Consider the following 15,972-nt stretch of genomic DNA (forward strand, 5'->3'; position numbering starts at 1 on the left):
GACAGGGCTCCCTCCACCCCGCCTCCACCCTTCGCGCCTTGGACAGCCGCCCTGCTTCATCGGTGGAGGGGCGGGAGACGACCCGGCCCGCGGACCTGCCCTCGCCCCCTCCCCAGTCCCCCGCGGGCTGCCCCCGCGGGCAGGGCCCTCGCACCCCCGCGCCGCGCGGTTGGGACGCGCCGCGGGGCGGGTCCTGGGGCGGGCCGGGCCAGGCCCGGGCGCCCCGCGGCCCCGGCCCCGCCGACTGCAGCCCAGCGTCCGGGCCCAGCATGGGGAGGCGCTGCTGGCGGCGGCGCGTGCTGGCCGCCGCGTGTCTGGGCGCCGCGCTCCTGCTCCTGGGCGCCGCGCCCCGCGCCCTGCGCCCGGGTGAGTGCCCGCCGGGCCCCGGGGGTCGCCCCCCGGCGGCCGGGCCCCTCGACGGGTTGGGGGCACCTGCTCTCCCCTCCTGGGCTGGGGGATAGGGGTGGGTGGGCCCAGAAAGGGGAAAGGCCCTCGTTCATGCCCCTTCACAGCCTGTGCCTGGGACCCCGGGTCAGTGGTGGGTGGCGAGGGCACTGGGCCACCCGCGAAGGCAGCCTCCTTTTCCTCGCCCCCACCCCGCTTAGCGCCCGGAAGCCCCTCCCCTCAAGCGGTACAGGCACGTGGGTGGACAAGCTTGACGCCCCCTGTCCCGAAGGTGGTCCCTCTGTGCCACGGGCGCTGCTTCCTGGAGCGCCTGCTCCTTCCTGAAGTTCACACCTACTTCATGGTCTGGCTGGGGAAACTGAGGCAGCCAGTCATGACTGCTTTGCGGAGCACCTGCTCGGGGCCAGGCATGTGCTGAGTCTTCACTCACATCGCTGCTTCCCCATTTCACAAAGGAGGAAACAGGTCAGGAAGGTGGAGGGACAGGTGTGGATGGCCAATGTGCTGGCTCCGCAGCTTACCCAGGGCTTGAGTGCCCAGTCAGTGGCCTGCTCTCCTGACCTCTGGCTGTTTGCCTCTCCTGGTCTGAGTGTGTGTGTGGGGGGGTCTGCACTCTCCTCCCCCACCCTGTGTGGGCTCTGTGGGAATCCTCTGGGTCCCACTTTTGGAGCCTGAAGACAGTCCCAGGGAGTAAGGAACCACACCCCAGGCTGGGCAGGGACCAAAGGGCAGTGGGGTCGGGTGGCCCAAGAGATGAGGCTGAGGAGACTCTTTTTGGGGTGGCTCTCACCCACCCAGTTGGGCCTCAGTTGGTGAATAAGGGTCATCCCCTGGCTTCACCTGCCAGGTAACCTGCTCCCTCCCCTCTCAGGGCCTCAGAACTCCATCTATAAAATGGGCTGCTCCAGGTCTTCCTGACAGGCTTCTGGAGAGGTGAAGTTATATGAAAGAGCAGACAGAAGGGGCTGGCCCGAGCCTCAGGGTGGCGCAGAGCTCCCTCCCTCCTGGGGCGAGGGCTTCCTTCTCCTGCCCTCCCTCAAGCCCCTCCTGGCTGCCTCTGGGCTGGAGGCCAGGGGTTGGGTCCGGTCCAGGTGAGCTGGGCTTGGGGAGCCTCCTCAGTGCTTAACAGGGCTCTGCCCAGTCCCCCTGCCGTGCACACCGTCCCCTCCATGTCTGGACATAGCCACCCAGACCTGGACACCTCCCCAAGCCCCCGGGAGGGAGCCGCAGTCACTCTTCCCATCCTCTCTCTGGCCACCTGGCTGAGCTGGCCATCCGGGGGTGGTGCTCCTGGTTCATGGTGGATGCTCCCATGTCTTAGCTGAGCACAGTGTCCCCTGGCACAGTGGTCCTGGTGTCTGTGGCTGTGACAGTCTCTGTCTACCCAGTCATTCATAGACGAATGTGTACCAGGACCTGGGACAGGGCAGGACATGGTGGCTCGCAGCCCCCAGGACTCAGCTCCTGGTGTGGGGGAGAGGAGGGGTGTCTGGGCCCCAGCTCATGGCGAGTGTGCTCAGGGAGTATCTGTGGAGGAGTGGGCGTGTTTGGGTGACTGCCTGTGAGGTGCATCTGTGTGCCTCCATGTCGCCCCTGCCTGGACACACGTCTCCTCCACCTCCTCCACCCGGGTTTGAGAGAAGATGAAAATCAACGTATTGCTCTTTTTGCGCTGTGTGCCGTCCGACCTCCCTCTCTCTCCTGCGAAACCCAGGAGAGCAGGTGTTAGGGTGACTCGTGTTCCCCTCCCTAGCCTTTGCCCAGGCCGGGCCCCTGCCGCAGGAATACCCTTGGCCATGGCCCTCAGAGCCAGCAGGCTGGCCTCACCGTGTCTGATCTGGCAGATCCTTCCTGACCCCAGCTTCTGCGCCCCCTAGACTGGGATGAGCCTCCTCTCTGAGCTGCCATAGTGCAGCACCTCCTGCCTCCCACGGTCCCTCCGCCCTGCCAGCCCCTCAGACCTTTCCCCATGGGCCCCTTCCAGCCACCATGGCTTTGCAGGCTCTTGGAAAAGCAGGAGTTAACTTAGCCAAGCTAGCCAGCCCACCTTGCTGGCTCCTCTCCTCGCAAGCCAGTGAGGCTGTGCTAACGTGGGCCTGCAGCACGAGGCTGTGCCTCTCAGGGGAGGCAGCGGGGTGGAAAGCCCTCTCCTGCCGGCTGTCCTGCTGGAGGTGGTTCCTGCTGTCCAGGGCCTCTGGACATGGCCTCCCGCGGCTCCAGCCTCTCCGAGTGTGTCTCGTAGCCGTGGCCTGAGTTGGAAGGGGCTGAACATGTGGGTCATGGCCTCTAGGGGCCTTTGGCCTGGGAATGGGGCTGCAGAGCCCAGGAGGCATTTCAGCCTCTTATCCCAGGTGGGCGGGTCTGACACTGTCCCCTCCTACCCCAAAGCAGAAGGTGTCGCCACAATTGGGCAGGGCCCCGATGGGCTGCCAGCTCCGGCCTGGGGCTCCTGCCGCCCCTTTACTGGTGGGGAGGTCTGGAGGAGCGCACCCTGGCGCCCCTTCATCCCCAGGACTCCACCGACACTGACCTAGTGCCCAGGGCCCTGGGGGTGAAAAAGACGCCGAGGGAAGGTGGCACAGCTCCCAGGCCACTGCTGCCCTCAGCAAGCCCCTGCCCCCAGGGTCCCAGTGGCAGCTCCGCTGTCACACCTGCCCCCTTCCACCCTTCGCTTCCTCTGTGTCCCTGCCTTCTAGGTGACACCACTGACCACAGATTCACTGGGCGCCTGCTCGTGCCAGGCGTCTTTCTAGGGCTGGGAACAACACAGACTAATGTCCCCGTCCTTGCCAAGCTGACAGTTTTAATATTAAAAACCCAAGTCTCCAGTCTGCACCCTCTGCCCCCAGAGGCACACCCAGGGAGAGCCACGACGCTGCTACATTAGATCCCCCCGCTGGTCCACAGGGGCCTTACTGGGGGTGCTGGCGCCCACACCCATCCGTCCTGACCTTCCATCCCCTTCCTGGCTTCACAGGGGCTGAGCATCTCCTGAAGTTGGAAGACACGGGTGTTGCTCCTGGAGCCAGGCTGGGCCTCTGTCCACTGCCAGGGGACGCTGGGGTTGGGGCGGGGAAGGGAGCGTGTGGAAGGAGGCCGGTGGCAGAGGTGGGAGGGCCTGTCCCGGCGGAGCCCACCCTCCCTTTCCGGAGTGCTGCCCTCCTCGTCCTCAGGCCACATCCCTTCCCTTAGGGCCCTGCACTTCTGTCCGCGGTCCCAGGGTGACATGTGCTGACAGAGACCTTCTCCCCACATCATCCTTCCTCGAGAGTCTCCAGGGGGAAGGACCCGGGAAGCCCAGGTGGGCCCTGGCCCTCTCTCCCCGTCCCCATCCCTCTCCATCCCCCTCCCCCCTCTGCCACCATTGCAAGCTGAGCACGGGGTCCATGACGGCCATGGCACCCCTGCAGTTGTGCAGCACAGTGGTCCTGCAAGCCTCCATCGTTTTTAGTGAAATACCAGTAGTGTGGTCCTATGCAGAATAAATGCAGAAAAGCCCACTGACTAGTGAGGCGGGTTGGTGAGGACCGAGATGGGCCTGGCCTTGGAGCTGCGCAGGGCCCCTCGAGGACTCAGCAGCAGCCCCTCAGTGCAGAGGTCAAGGGCTATTGCAGGGGGCAGCCAGAGGACACAATCTGAGTAGCCAGATTGTTCCCCAGCTGCCCTGTGTCCACTGCCTCCCACTCAGCCCTTGCAGGCCCCTTGTCTGCAGGCCCCTTCAGCGCCCTTGCTCAGTGGGGCCCCAGTGCCTGACTCCGCACGTCCTGACTCCTGCCCCGCTTCCAGACCCTGGTCGCTCTCAGGCAAGTGAGGAATCAGAGACTAGGAGCCACCCAGACAACAGTGTCCCAGAAGGATAGCCCAACTCAGACCCACTTAAGCCAGATGTGGCTGCCTTCAGGGATGGATGGATCCAGGAGCTCGAACCATGTCTCCAGCTCTAGGTTTGGCGTTTGATGGCTTCACTCTCAGCTCCCCCAGCAGAAAGGGGTGGCTCCTTTACCAATAGTTGCAGCCAGAGTCCCAAGGATGCATCTCACTGGCCTGGATTGGGTCACATGGTGCCCACCATGGAGCCAGTTGCTGTGGCATACAGGGATGGAATGCTCTGATTGGCCAGGCCTGGTCACATGCCTATCCTCCCAGCAGCTATGGGCAGAGGGCAGCCTGGAACCACATGGACCAAATGGAAGCAGGTTTGCTTCTGGAGGGAAATCAGGTGGGCTAGCAAAAGGAGGGGGAGTGGCTGGTGGGAGCCAAATCAATAGAAGCTCACCATACTGCTGTCCATTCTAAGGTCCTGCCAGAGTGTCCCAAGCTCAGAGGCACCTTCCAAGCCTCCAGAGAGTACTGTGAGAAAAGGCAAGCTGGCAAGATGGATGGCTCGCCAGAGCAGGGATTGGTAATCCCATTTTGCCGAGGAAGAAACTAAGATCAAGAGAAAGGAAGTGGCTTGCTCAAGGTCATCCAGCTAGGAAGTAGGGGGCCAGGATTTAAATCCTAGTCTAAATCTCAAACCCTTATGCTTTCTACTCTACAGGGCAGGGTTATTTGGTTGGGCTTTGAAGGCTGCATAGGAGTTTACCAGGTGGGAAAATGAGCAAAGGGAATTGCAGAGAGAGAGAATGGCACAGAAGAAAGCAGGGAGGAGTGAAATGGCCTGGTGTGTTAAGGGATGTGCCATGGGCAGAGTTCAGAGTTCATGAGAAGGAGTGGTGGGGTGGAAGCCAGAAAGGTACTGTAAGTTGCGGCCCAGTCATAAGTGGCCTTGAATGGCAGGCTAGGAGTTAGGGTGCTCTCCCTATAGCCATCAGTCTTTAAATAAATCTTCACTGATACTAGTGAGGTATAGGGTTTACAAGCAAACAAGATAGTCCCCTTCCTGACAGGGCTGCTCTTGCCGAGGTCAGCCAGACGTCAGCCCCACACAGATTATTTCAGCAGTCATGAGCTCCGTGAATATGTGAAAAGGAGAGGCTGGGAAAGATCCTGGTGTGGACATTCATTGAAGAGGCCCTCTGTCTGGAGGGGACATTTGAGTTGAGATTTGAACAAAGAGAACTATCTACACCAGAGTGTAAAGGTTCCTGGGGGAGCGCCCTAGGCAGAAGGAACAGTCAGTGCAAAGGCCCTGAGGTGGGAGTGCACCTAACGTGTTCAGTGATCAGCAGGAAGGCAACATGGCTAAAACCGAGTGAGTGAGCAGGGAAGGGTGGGAGGTGTGCCTGGAAGGCCCTGGGAGGGACCTGGAATTTGTTGTTAGCCAGTGGGGAGCCCGCGTGGGTTTTAAGATCACCAAGGTGGAGTGAGTAGATATAGGAAGCCGAGTGAGGAGACGGCTGTGATTGTCCTGGGCAGAGTGGCTGGGGCTTGCCGTGGGCTGGCCACTGTGGAGGAGGAGAGGCGGGGGTTCCTGGTCATTCTGGAGGCAGAGCCGATGCAACTATAGCCAAGAATGACCTAGTCAGGTGGTGGTTCCATTCCAGATGGTTTGTGGAGGACGGTGAACAGAATTTGAATTTTAAATACAAGTGGAGAGTGCTCTATTTCCTCAAAAAAAAAAAGGTGTTGTTGCTTTTTACTTGTGAAGGGCTTGTCAACGTGTTGCTCCCTGGGCCTTAGCACCAGAGGGAATGTCCCTGACCTGGGGGCACATAGGTCACTCCAGGAGGCCCGGGTCAGGGGGCTGAATGCGGCCAGGCGCCCACGCAGGCTGACCGTGATCGGCACTCCCGCCTGCTTGCTCTTGCAACACTGTGCCAGCTAGAACTTATTAACCAGACGCCATGCGTAGGCATCTTTGCTCACGCAACGGGGGATCAGCAAACAGTGTTTGCCCTAAATGGTGAGGCCTTAATCACCCACGAACGACCTGCGCCCCTCCCCTGCCAGGGGCGCCGAGCCTTTCCTTGGGGGTGGGCATGCCAAGGACGATTTGTCGGGTTTCTGTTTGGTTCCCTGCGTGGTGTTCCACCCACTGGCCTGTGGGTGCCGGGAGAATGGGCAGGGTCGTGTGCAGGGTGAGTGGGTGCTGAGAGGCAGGATGGCAACGCTGCATTAATGCTGTGGCCTGGGGTCAAATCCTGCTTCTGGCCCTTACTTGGTGTGAGGCCTCAGGCACATTTCTTTGCCTCTCTGAGCCTCAGTTTCCCCATCTGTCAAGTAGGGATAATGATGGTTTCTATGCAACAGGAGTAAGTGTGTCAATGTGCACAAAGCACGGAGCACAGTGCCAGGCACTGGGATTCGGGACCTGCCTGTGTGCCAGGCTCTTCCTGCACTGCCCCCGCCAGGCTGAAGCCCCGCCCCCCTTGCTGACTGCCGTGCTCCCGGGAGCTTCCGCCCACAGGCAGTGGGCACCGCAGGGGGTCGGGTTGGTCCTCACGTGGTGCACTGGGCTGGCACGGCGCCTGCCCGCCCGTCTGGGCCCCCGTGGACATGGGCCCTGGGCTCTCCCACACTGCGGGCGGCATCCCCCATCCCTCCCCTCCTCTTCAAACCCAGCTGGTTTGCTTCAAGCTATTTCAAAAGTCCTGCTGCTTCACTGCTGTTGTCTGTCTGTCTCTCCTTCCCCAGGCTCTGTCCCGGTCGTTGTGTGTAGCTCGCTCTCTGTCTCGGTCTGTCTGTGTCTTTGGCACCCCCCAGTCCCTCCCACCCTCCCTTCCACCAGCCTCTCCCCTTCTCTCCCCGTCTCTCCTGCTATTTTTGTTTCCTTTTCCAAAGTAGGACCCCCCTCCACCCCCGCCCGCCACGGTTTGGCCTGTGGCTGTGCTCTGCTGGCCCAGCCCCTCCCTGGCTGAGAGAATGGGGCCTGCCCGCCTGGCCCTCCCTGGCCTGTCTGCTCCACAGTGCCCTTGGTAGGGGCCTGGAACCTGGAGCCTACTGGAGGGGCCGGGCTGAGGACACAGGCCACAGGGGCTTGGGGCGATGGAGTGGAGGTTGGAGGACGCCTCAGTGTGGCCTGTTGGGGGCCCGCCCCTGCCCTCAGGGCTCCAGCCTCCAGGTGCCCAGAGCAGGGCTGGCCCGGGGATCTTCAAGGCATTCCTCTTCTGACCCTCCTAGACCCATCTGTCCTCCTCCACGGCCAGCCCGCCCAGCCCGCCAGACCGTGGGCTCCTCTGATCCGCGTGGCAGGCAGGGGTGGGGCTGGGTGAGGGCAGCCAGCCCTGTAATCACTGGCCACAGCTATTCTGGGCCTCCCTCTGGTGCCCGCTCCTTCTCGTCCTCTGCCCACTGGCCCCTGGGGTCTGGTATGGGACCTGCTTTCTTGCAGGCTGTGGTCTGGCCAGGAAATAAGAGGCCTTACGCAAGGGCTGGTGTTTCCGGAAGGCTGGGCGCCTCCGAGTCATGGGGCCCTGCGGTAGAGACAGGCCTGGGTTTGCCTCGCTGTCACTGGGGACTCCTCCTCTTGCCCCCCTGGTGGGCACCAGCTCTTCCTCCGTCCCCAGTTGGGGCCCTGAGGGGATCTTGTCACTGGGTGACCCCAGGCCAGAGGTCACACCGCTCAGAGCCTCCACTCTCCCATCTGCAGAATGGTGAGCAGGCTCTGCCCCTCTCGGGGCTGTGAGCTGTGCTACTGTGGGGCCAGCAGCTCCTGGTGGCTGCTGCCTCGCTTAGGCCAGCAACGCTGGCCAGACCCCCCGGCCCCTAGCCTGGGCCTCCCCACACTTTGAGGGGACAGCCAACATTGCTGCCCTCTCCTATCAGCTTATTTTCTGATGACCACGTCCCAGGGACACCATGTCCAGCCACCAGGAAGGCCACCGTGGGTCCCACAGAGCTCCCTGGGTCCGAGTTTGGAGATAGGGGTTCAAGTCCGGGACCACCGATGAGTCTCTAGCCACAGGCAGGCCCTGAGCCTCCCACGGCCTCAGCCACCTCCATCTGCCCTGGTCTCAGGAGAGCCCGCCCCTGTCTGGGTGACACGAGTAGGGAGGGGGCCAGAAGTGTGGCAGGGGGCCTTGGGTGGGGCTTCAGGTGCACACAGGGGGTTTGGAGGCCAGGGCAAGGCAGTCTGGCTGCCGTTGGTTCATTCACTCATTGAACCAACCACTATTCCTGGAGCACATGCCCTGTGCACACTGTTCTACCTGCCAGGCATTGGTCTGGTGCGGCCATTCTCAAAGCGTGCTCCCTGCCAGCAGGCCAGCATCATCCGGGACTGCTGGAAGTGCCGATTCTCCGGCCCCACTCCAGACCTCCTGGGCCAGAACCTCTGGGTGTGGGGCCGGGCAATCCATGCTTTGAGAGGCTCCCAGCATGCTCAAGTTTGAGAAGCACTGTTCACTGTCAATTTGCCGACAAATCAGTTCTTCAAATTTTCCAAGTTTATTTTCTTGCCAAAAACTTATCTTAAGGAAAACTCTTGAATCTTTTCATGAATATATTCTTTTGGGCAGAATTTTAAAGACTCTTCATTTTGTTGAAAGCCAAGGGTCATGGAAAAATTCATTCTTCTTATGAATATATTCATTTCGCATATCTTCCTGAATTGTTGAAGATTCTTATGACTATTCAATATTAGTATGAATTCAAGAATATATTAAGCTAGTTATTGGATATATGCAAATTTGTAAACTAGATTTGTATAAAATGTTCTTGGATATATTCTTTTTTATATCAATATTTTTATTTGTTTTTATTGAGATATAATTCTCATTCCTTAACATTCACTGTTTAAAAGTGTACAATTCAGTAGTTTTTAGCATATTCAAAAGTTGTGCGAAGTCACCACTATAGAATTCCAAAACATCAGACATTCGCAGTCACTCCCCATCTCCCCTCACCCCTGCCCCCTGCCCGCTGCCCCTGGCAATCACTAATCTCCTTTCTGTCTCTATGGATTTGCCTATTGTGGACATTTCACGTAGATGGAATCAAACAATATGTGGCCTTTTGTGTCTGGTTTCTTTCACTTACATAATGTTACAAGGTTCAGTCATGTTGTAGCATGTGTAACTACTTCACTCCTTTTCATGGCTGAATAACATTCCATTGTATGGCTAGATCACATAGTATTTCTCTATTCATCACACAGTATTTATCCAGTTGATGGACATTCGGGTTGTTTCCACCTTTTGGTTATTATAAATAATGTTGATAGGAACATTTGTGCATAAGTTTTTGTGTGAACTTGTTTTTAGTTCTCTTGGGCATATAACGTAGGAATGGAATTGCTTGATCATGTAATTCTATGCTTAACTTTTTTTTCAATTTTTTTATTGTGGTAAAATACACATAACATAAAAGTTACCACATTAACCATTTTTAATTGCATAGTTCAGTAGAAATACATTCATAATGTTGTGCGGCCATCACCACTATCCATCACCATAACTTTTCATCTTGTAAAACTGAAACTGTGTCCCCACTAAACACTATCTCCCCATTTCCCCTCCCCCAGACTTGGCAACCCCCATTCTATTTTTTTTTTTTTTTTGGTTTTAGGATTTTTATTTTATTTATTTATTTTTTGTTTATTGCAGTAACATTGGTAAATAACATTGTATAAATTTCAGGGGTACATCATTGTACTTCTATTTCTGCATAGATTACATCAGGTTCACCACCCAAATACTAATTACAACGCATCACCACACACATGTGCCGAATTATCCCTTTCACCCTCCTCCCTCCCCCCTTCCCCTCTGGTAACCACCAATCCAATCTCTGTCTCTATGTATTTGTTTATTGTTGTTATTATCTACTACTTAATGAAGGAAATCATACGTTATTTGACCTTCTCCCTCTGACTTATTTCACTTTGCATAATACCCTCAATGTCCATCCATGTTGTCACAAATGGCTGGATTTCATCGTTTCTTATGGCTGAGTAGTATTCCACTGTGTATATATACCACATCTTCTTTATCCATTCGTCCCTTGATGGGCTGTTACGTTGCTTCCAAGTCTTGGCTATTGTGAATAACGCTGCAATGAACACAAGGGTGCATGTATCTTTACGCATTGGTGTTTTCAAGTTCTTTGGATAAATACCAAGCAACGGAATAGCTGGATCATATGGTAGTTCTATCCTTGATTTTTGAGGAATCTCCATACTGTCCTCCATAGTGGCTGCACCAGTTTGCACTCCCACCAGCAGTTGTGAGAGTTCCCTTCTCTCCACATCCTCTCCAACATATGTTGATTCCTGTCTTGTTAATTATAGCCATTCTGACGGGCGTGAGGTGATATCTCATTGTAGTTTTGATTTGCATTTCCCTGATAGTTAATGATTTTGAACATCTTTTCATGTGTCTGTTGGCCATCTGTATATCTTCTTTGGAGAAATGTCTGTTCAGGTCTTTTGCCCATTTGTTAATTGGGTTGGTAGTTTTTTTGTTGTCAAGATGCATGAGTTCTTTATATAGTTTGGAGATTAAGCCCTTATCAGATGTATGGTTTGCAAATATCTTCTCCCAATTGTTAGGTTGTCTTTTCGTTTTGTTGATGGTTTCCTTTGCTGTGCAGAAGGTTTTTAGTTTGATGTAGTCCCATTTGTTTATTTTTTCTATTGTTTCTCTTGCCTGGTCAGACATGGTGCTTGAAAATATGTTGCTAAGACCAATATCAAAGAGCGTACTGCCTATGTTTTCTTCTAGAAGTTTCATAGTTTCAGGTCTCACATTTAAGTCTTCAATCCATTTGGAGTTAATTTTTGTGTATGGTGTAGGGTAAGGGTCTACTTTCATTTTTTTGCATGTGGCTATCCAGTTTTCCCAACACCATTCGTTGAAGAGACTTTCTTTTCTCCATTGTATGCTCTTGGCTCCTTTGTCAAAGATTAGGTGTCCATAGATGTGTGGGTTTATTTCTGGGCTTTCGATTCTATTCCATTGATCTGTGTGTCTGTTTTTGTGCCAGTACCATGCTGTTTTGGTTACTGTAACTTTGTAGTATATTTTGAAGTCAGGGAGTGTGATACCTCCAGCTTTGTTCTTTTTTCTCAGGATTCCTTTAGCTATTCAGGGTCTTTTGTTGTTCCATATAAATTTTAGGATTCTTTGTTCTATTTCTGTGAAAAATGTTGTTGGAACTTTGACAGGGATTGCATTGAATCTATAGATTGCTTTAGGAAGTATGGACATCTTAACTATGTTAATTCTGCCAATCCAAGAGCACGGAATATCTTTCCATTTCTTTGTGTCTTCTTCAATTTCTTTAAGCAATGTTTTATAGTTTTCTGTATACACATTGTTCACCTCTTTGGTTAAGTTTATTCCTAGATATTTTATTCTTTTTGTTGCTATTGTAAATGGGATTGTATTCTTAATTTCTCTTTCAGCTACTTTGTTAGTGTATAGAAATGCAACTGATTTTTGTATGTTGATTTTGTATCCTGCAACTTTACCGTATTCGTTTATTACTTCTAAAAGTTTTCTGGTGGATTCTTTAGGGTTTTCTATATATAAAATCATGTCATCTGCAAATAGTGACAATTTCACTTCTTCCTTTCCAATTTGGATCCCTTTTATGTCTTTTTCTTGCCTGATTGCTCTGGCTAGGACTTCCAGTACTATGTTAAGTAGGAGTCGTGACAGTGGGCATCCTTGTCTGGTTCCTGTTTCTAGAGGTATAGCTTTCAGTTTTTCACCATTGAGGATGATATTAGCCATGGGTTTGTCATATAGGGCCTTTATTATGTTGAGGTACTTTCCTTCTATACCCATTTTATTCAGAGTTTTTATCAGAAATGGATGCTGCATCTTGTCAAATGCTTTCTCTGCATTTATTGAGATGATCATGTGATTTTTATTCTTCATTTTATTAATGTGGTATATTATGTTGATTGATTTGTGAATGTTGAACCATCCCTGGATACCTGAAATAAATCGCACTTGATCATGGTGTATAATCTCTTTAATGTATTGTTGTATGCAATTTGCTAGTATTTTGTTGAGGATTTTTGCATCGATGTTCATCAGTGATATTGGCCTGTAATTTTCTTTTTTTGTGTCGTCCTTGTCTGGTTTTGGTATCAGGGTAATGTCGGCTTCATAGAGTGAGTTAGGGAGCTTCCGCCCCTCCTCAATGTTTTAGAAGAATTTGAGAAGGATAGGTATTAAGTCTTCTTTGAATGTTTGGTAGAATTCACCAGGGAAGCCGTCTGGTCCTGGACTTTTATTTTTGGGGAGGTTTTTGATTACTGTTTCGATCTCCTTACTGGTGATTGGTCTATTCAAATTCTCTACTTCTTCTTGATCCAGTTTTGGAAGGTTGTATGATTCTAAGAATTTATCCATTTCTTCCAGATTGTCGAATTGGTTGGCATATAGCTTTTCATAGTATTCTCTTATAATCTTTTGTATTTCTGAGGTGTCTGTTGTAATTTCTCCTCTTTCATTTCTGATTTTACTTATTTGTGCCTTCTCTCTTTTTTTCTTGGTGAGTCTAGCTAAAGGTTTGTCAATTTTGTTTATCATTTCAAAGAACCAGCTCTTGGTTTTATTAATTTTTTCTATTGTTTTTTTAGTCTCTATTTCATTTATTTCTGCTCAGATTTTTATTATTTCCCTTCTTCTACTGATTTTGGGCTTTGTTTGTTCTTCTTTTTACAGTTCCTTTAGGCACAATGTTAGATTGTTTATTTGAGATTTTTCTTGTTTGTTGAGATAGGCCTGTATTGCTATAAACTTCCCTCTCAGAACCGCTTTTCCTGTATCCCATAAATTCTGGCATGTCATATTTTCATTTTCATTTGTCTCCAGGTATTTTTTGATTTCTTCTTTCATTTCTTCATTGCCCCAGTCGTTGTTCATTAGCATTTTGTTTAATCTCCACGTATTTGTGACTTTTCTGATTTTCTTCCTATAGTTGATTTCCAGTTTCATACCGTTGTGGTCAGAAAAGATGCTTGGTATTATTTCAATCTTCTTAAATTTATGTAGACTTGTTTTGTGGCCTAATATGTGATCAAGCCTGGAGAATGTTCCATGTGCATTTGAAAAGAACGTGTATTCTTTGGTTTTTGGATGGAATGCTCTGTATATATCTACTAGGTCCATCTGTTCTAGTGTGTCATTTAAGGCCAATGTTTCCTTATTGATCTTCTGTTTGGATGATCTATCCATTGGTGTAAGTGAAGTGTTAAAGTCTCCTACTATTATTGTGTTACTGTCTATTTCTCTTTTTATGTCTGTTAATAATTGCTTTATATATTTAGGTGCACCTACATTGGGTGTGTAGATATTTACAAGTGTTATATCCTCTTGATGGACTGTTCCCTTGATCATTATGTAATGCCCTTCTTTGTCTCTTTTTACAGTTTTTGTTTTAAAGTCTATTTTGTCTGATCTGAGTACTGCTACCCCAGCTTTCTTTTCATTGCCATGTGCATGGAGTATCTTTTTCCATCCCTTCACTTTCAGTTTGTGAGTGTCTTTAGGTCTGAAGTGTGTCTCTAGTATGCAGTATATATATGGGTCTTGTTGTTTTATCCAGTCAGCCACCCTATGCCTTTTAATTGGAGCATTTAGTCCACTGACATTTAAAGTAGCTATTGATAAGTATGTACTTACTGCCATTTTTTAACTTTTATTTTTTTCTCAGTGTTTTAGTAGTCCTTCTCTGTTCCTTTCTTCTTCTATACAGAATGATGGTCTCTTTAGTTTGACCTCTATCTGAAAGCTCTACTCTTTAACTCCCCTCCTCCTCATTTTATGTTTTTGATATCATATCTAACCTCTTTTTTGTGCATTTGTATCCATTACCCTCTTATCATGGAAATAGATAATTTTTCCTATTTGTGGTCTTCTCTTTTCCCCTTAAATCAGTCCCTTTAATATTTCTTGTAGCACTAGTTTTTTGGTGACAAACTCCTTTAATTTTTGCTTGTCTGGGAAATTTTTGATCTCTCCTTCCATTTTGAATGATAACCTTGCTGGGTAGAGTATTCTTGGCTGTAAGTTTTTTCCTTCTAGCACTTTAAATATATCGTGCCACTCTCTTCTAGCCTGTAAGGTTTCTGCTGAGAAGTCAGCTGATAGCCTTATGGGGTTTCCTTTGTATGTAACTTGACTTTCTCTTGCGGCTTTTAGGATTCTCTCTTTAATTCTGGACATTTTGAATATGATGTGTCTTGGTGTGGACCTCTTTGGGTTTACCTTGTGTTGGGCTCTCTGTGCTTCCTGTACCTGGATGTCTGTTTCCTTCCTTAGGTTAGGCATGTTTTCATCTATTATTTCTTGAAATAGATTCTCTGCTCCTTTGTCTCACACTTCTCCTTCCAGGACACCTATAACACGGATGTTAGTGCGATTGATGTTGTCCCAGAGGTCCCTTAGACTGTCCTCACTCTTTTTAATTCTTTTCTCTTTTACCTGTTCAGCTTGGGTAATTTCTTCTAGTCTTTCGTCCATATCACAGATCCGTTCTTCTGTATCCTCTACTCTGATTTTGAGTCCCTCTAGTGAATTTTTCATTTCCAGTATTGTATTCTTCATTTCTGATTGGTTCTTTTTTATATCTTCCATTTCTTTGTTGACATTCTCACTGAGTTCATCTATTTTTCTCCCCAGATCAGTGAGCATCCTTGACACTCTTTGTTTGAACTCTCTGTCTGGTAGGTTGCTCATTTCTGTTTCACTTAGTTCCTTTTCTGGGGTTTTGTCCTGTTCCCTTCCTTGGAATGTATTCCTTTGCCTCCTCATTTTGCCTCTTTCCCTGTGCTTGTGTCTACGTATTAGGTAGGTCAGCTACACCTCCTGCTCTTGGATAGGTGACCTTATATAAGTGATGCCTTAGGAGGCCTGCAGTGTGCTTCCCTCAGTTCTCCATGTTCCAGGGGTGACCCCTATGTGGGCTACTTGTGTCCTTCTGTTGTGTCTGTTTGCTCTCCCTGTAGGCACCCAGGGAGGCCGAGTTATGCTCCTGGCCAGCTGTTGTAATGCTCAGCTGCTTGTAGTTGTTGTGGGCCCTTCAATCTCTTTATCAGGTGTGGGGAGCCCCAGCACAGTTGGCTGCAAGTTCTAATACCACATTTGTGTTGCAGTATTTCTTTTAAGTGAGTAGGCCCCCAGCGTGGCAGGTTGTTAGCCTCAGGGGCTTACAGTTGCTGCAAGCCTCCAGCCTTTAAGTCTCTTGTCAGCTCTCTGAGGATTGCAGCTGGGTGGGGCTGGCCTCAGGCACAGGGGCACCCAATTTTTTAAGGCTTTGGAAGGTGGGGCACACCCCCATGTGGGTCTTTGAGAAGCACAAGTCTTCTGTGGCTGACAAGCCCTGCCGCCCACAGGTCCACACACAGTCAACACAGTCTTGCCCTGTGTGTGCGCCCCGACCTCCTGAAGCGGACCCAGTCTCTCCAAGGCGGGAGCCCCACACACTCCACCACTGCCCCACACTCTCCACCTGCTCCTTGTGCACACCCTGCCCCACTGAATTCGGCTCAGTTGCCAGGCTGCACAGAGTCCAGTCACCAATCTATGCAGGCCCACAAGTTGCCTGAGGGCTTGTTGTTGGTGGGGCCAGTCTCTAGGGTGGGCTGCCTGCCCTGGCTGAGCTGGATTAAATCGATGCTCTAGTGGGTGGGGCAGACCTGGGTTAGTAGGCCTCAGGGAGAACTCCAATGGC

The 15,972-nt window shown here is 51.1% G+C and overlaps 1 protein-coding gene across 1 annotated transcript in view; it reads left to right on the forward strand.

Annotated features, from left to right (window-relative positions):
* The first annotated feature begins 245 nt into the window (after positions 1-245).
* The window catches only part of CHST13 (carbohydrate sulfotransferase 13), a 33,280-nt gene continuing 17,553 nt past the window's right edge, over positions 246-15,972 (forward strand). Inside the window, exon 1 of the mRNA XM_087431756.1 lies at positions 246-366. Within this exon, the coding sequence (XP_087287882.1) occupies positions 270-366 (97 nt within the window). The 5' untranslated portion in view covers positions 246-269. The remainder of the gene's footprint in view (positions 367-15,972) is intronic.

The sequence above is a fragment of the Ceratotherium simum genome, chromosome 5, assembly GCF_057802395.1.
Source record: "Ceratotherium simum simum isolate JZ-2026a chromosome 5, ASM5780239v1, whole genome shotgun sequence".
Classification (NCBI taxonomy): domain Eukaryota; kingdom Metazoa; phylum Chordata; class Mammalia; order Perissodactyla; family Rhinocerotidae; genus Ceratotherium; species Ceratotherium simum.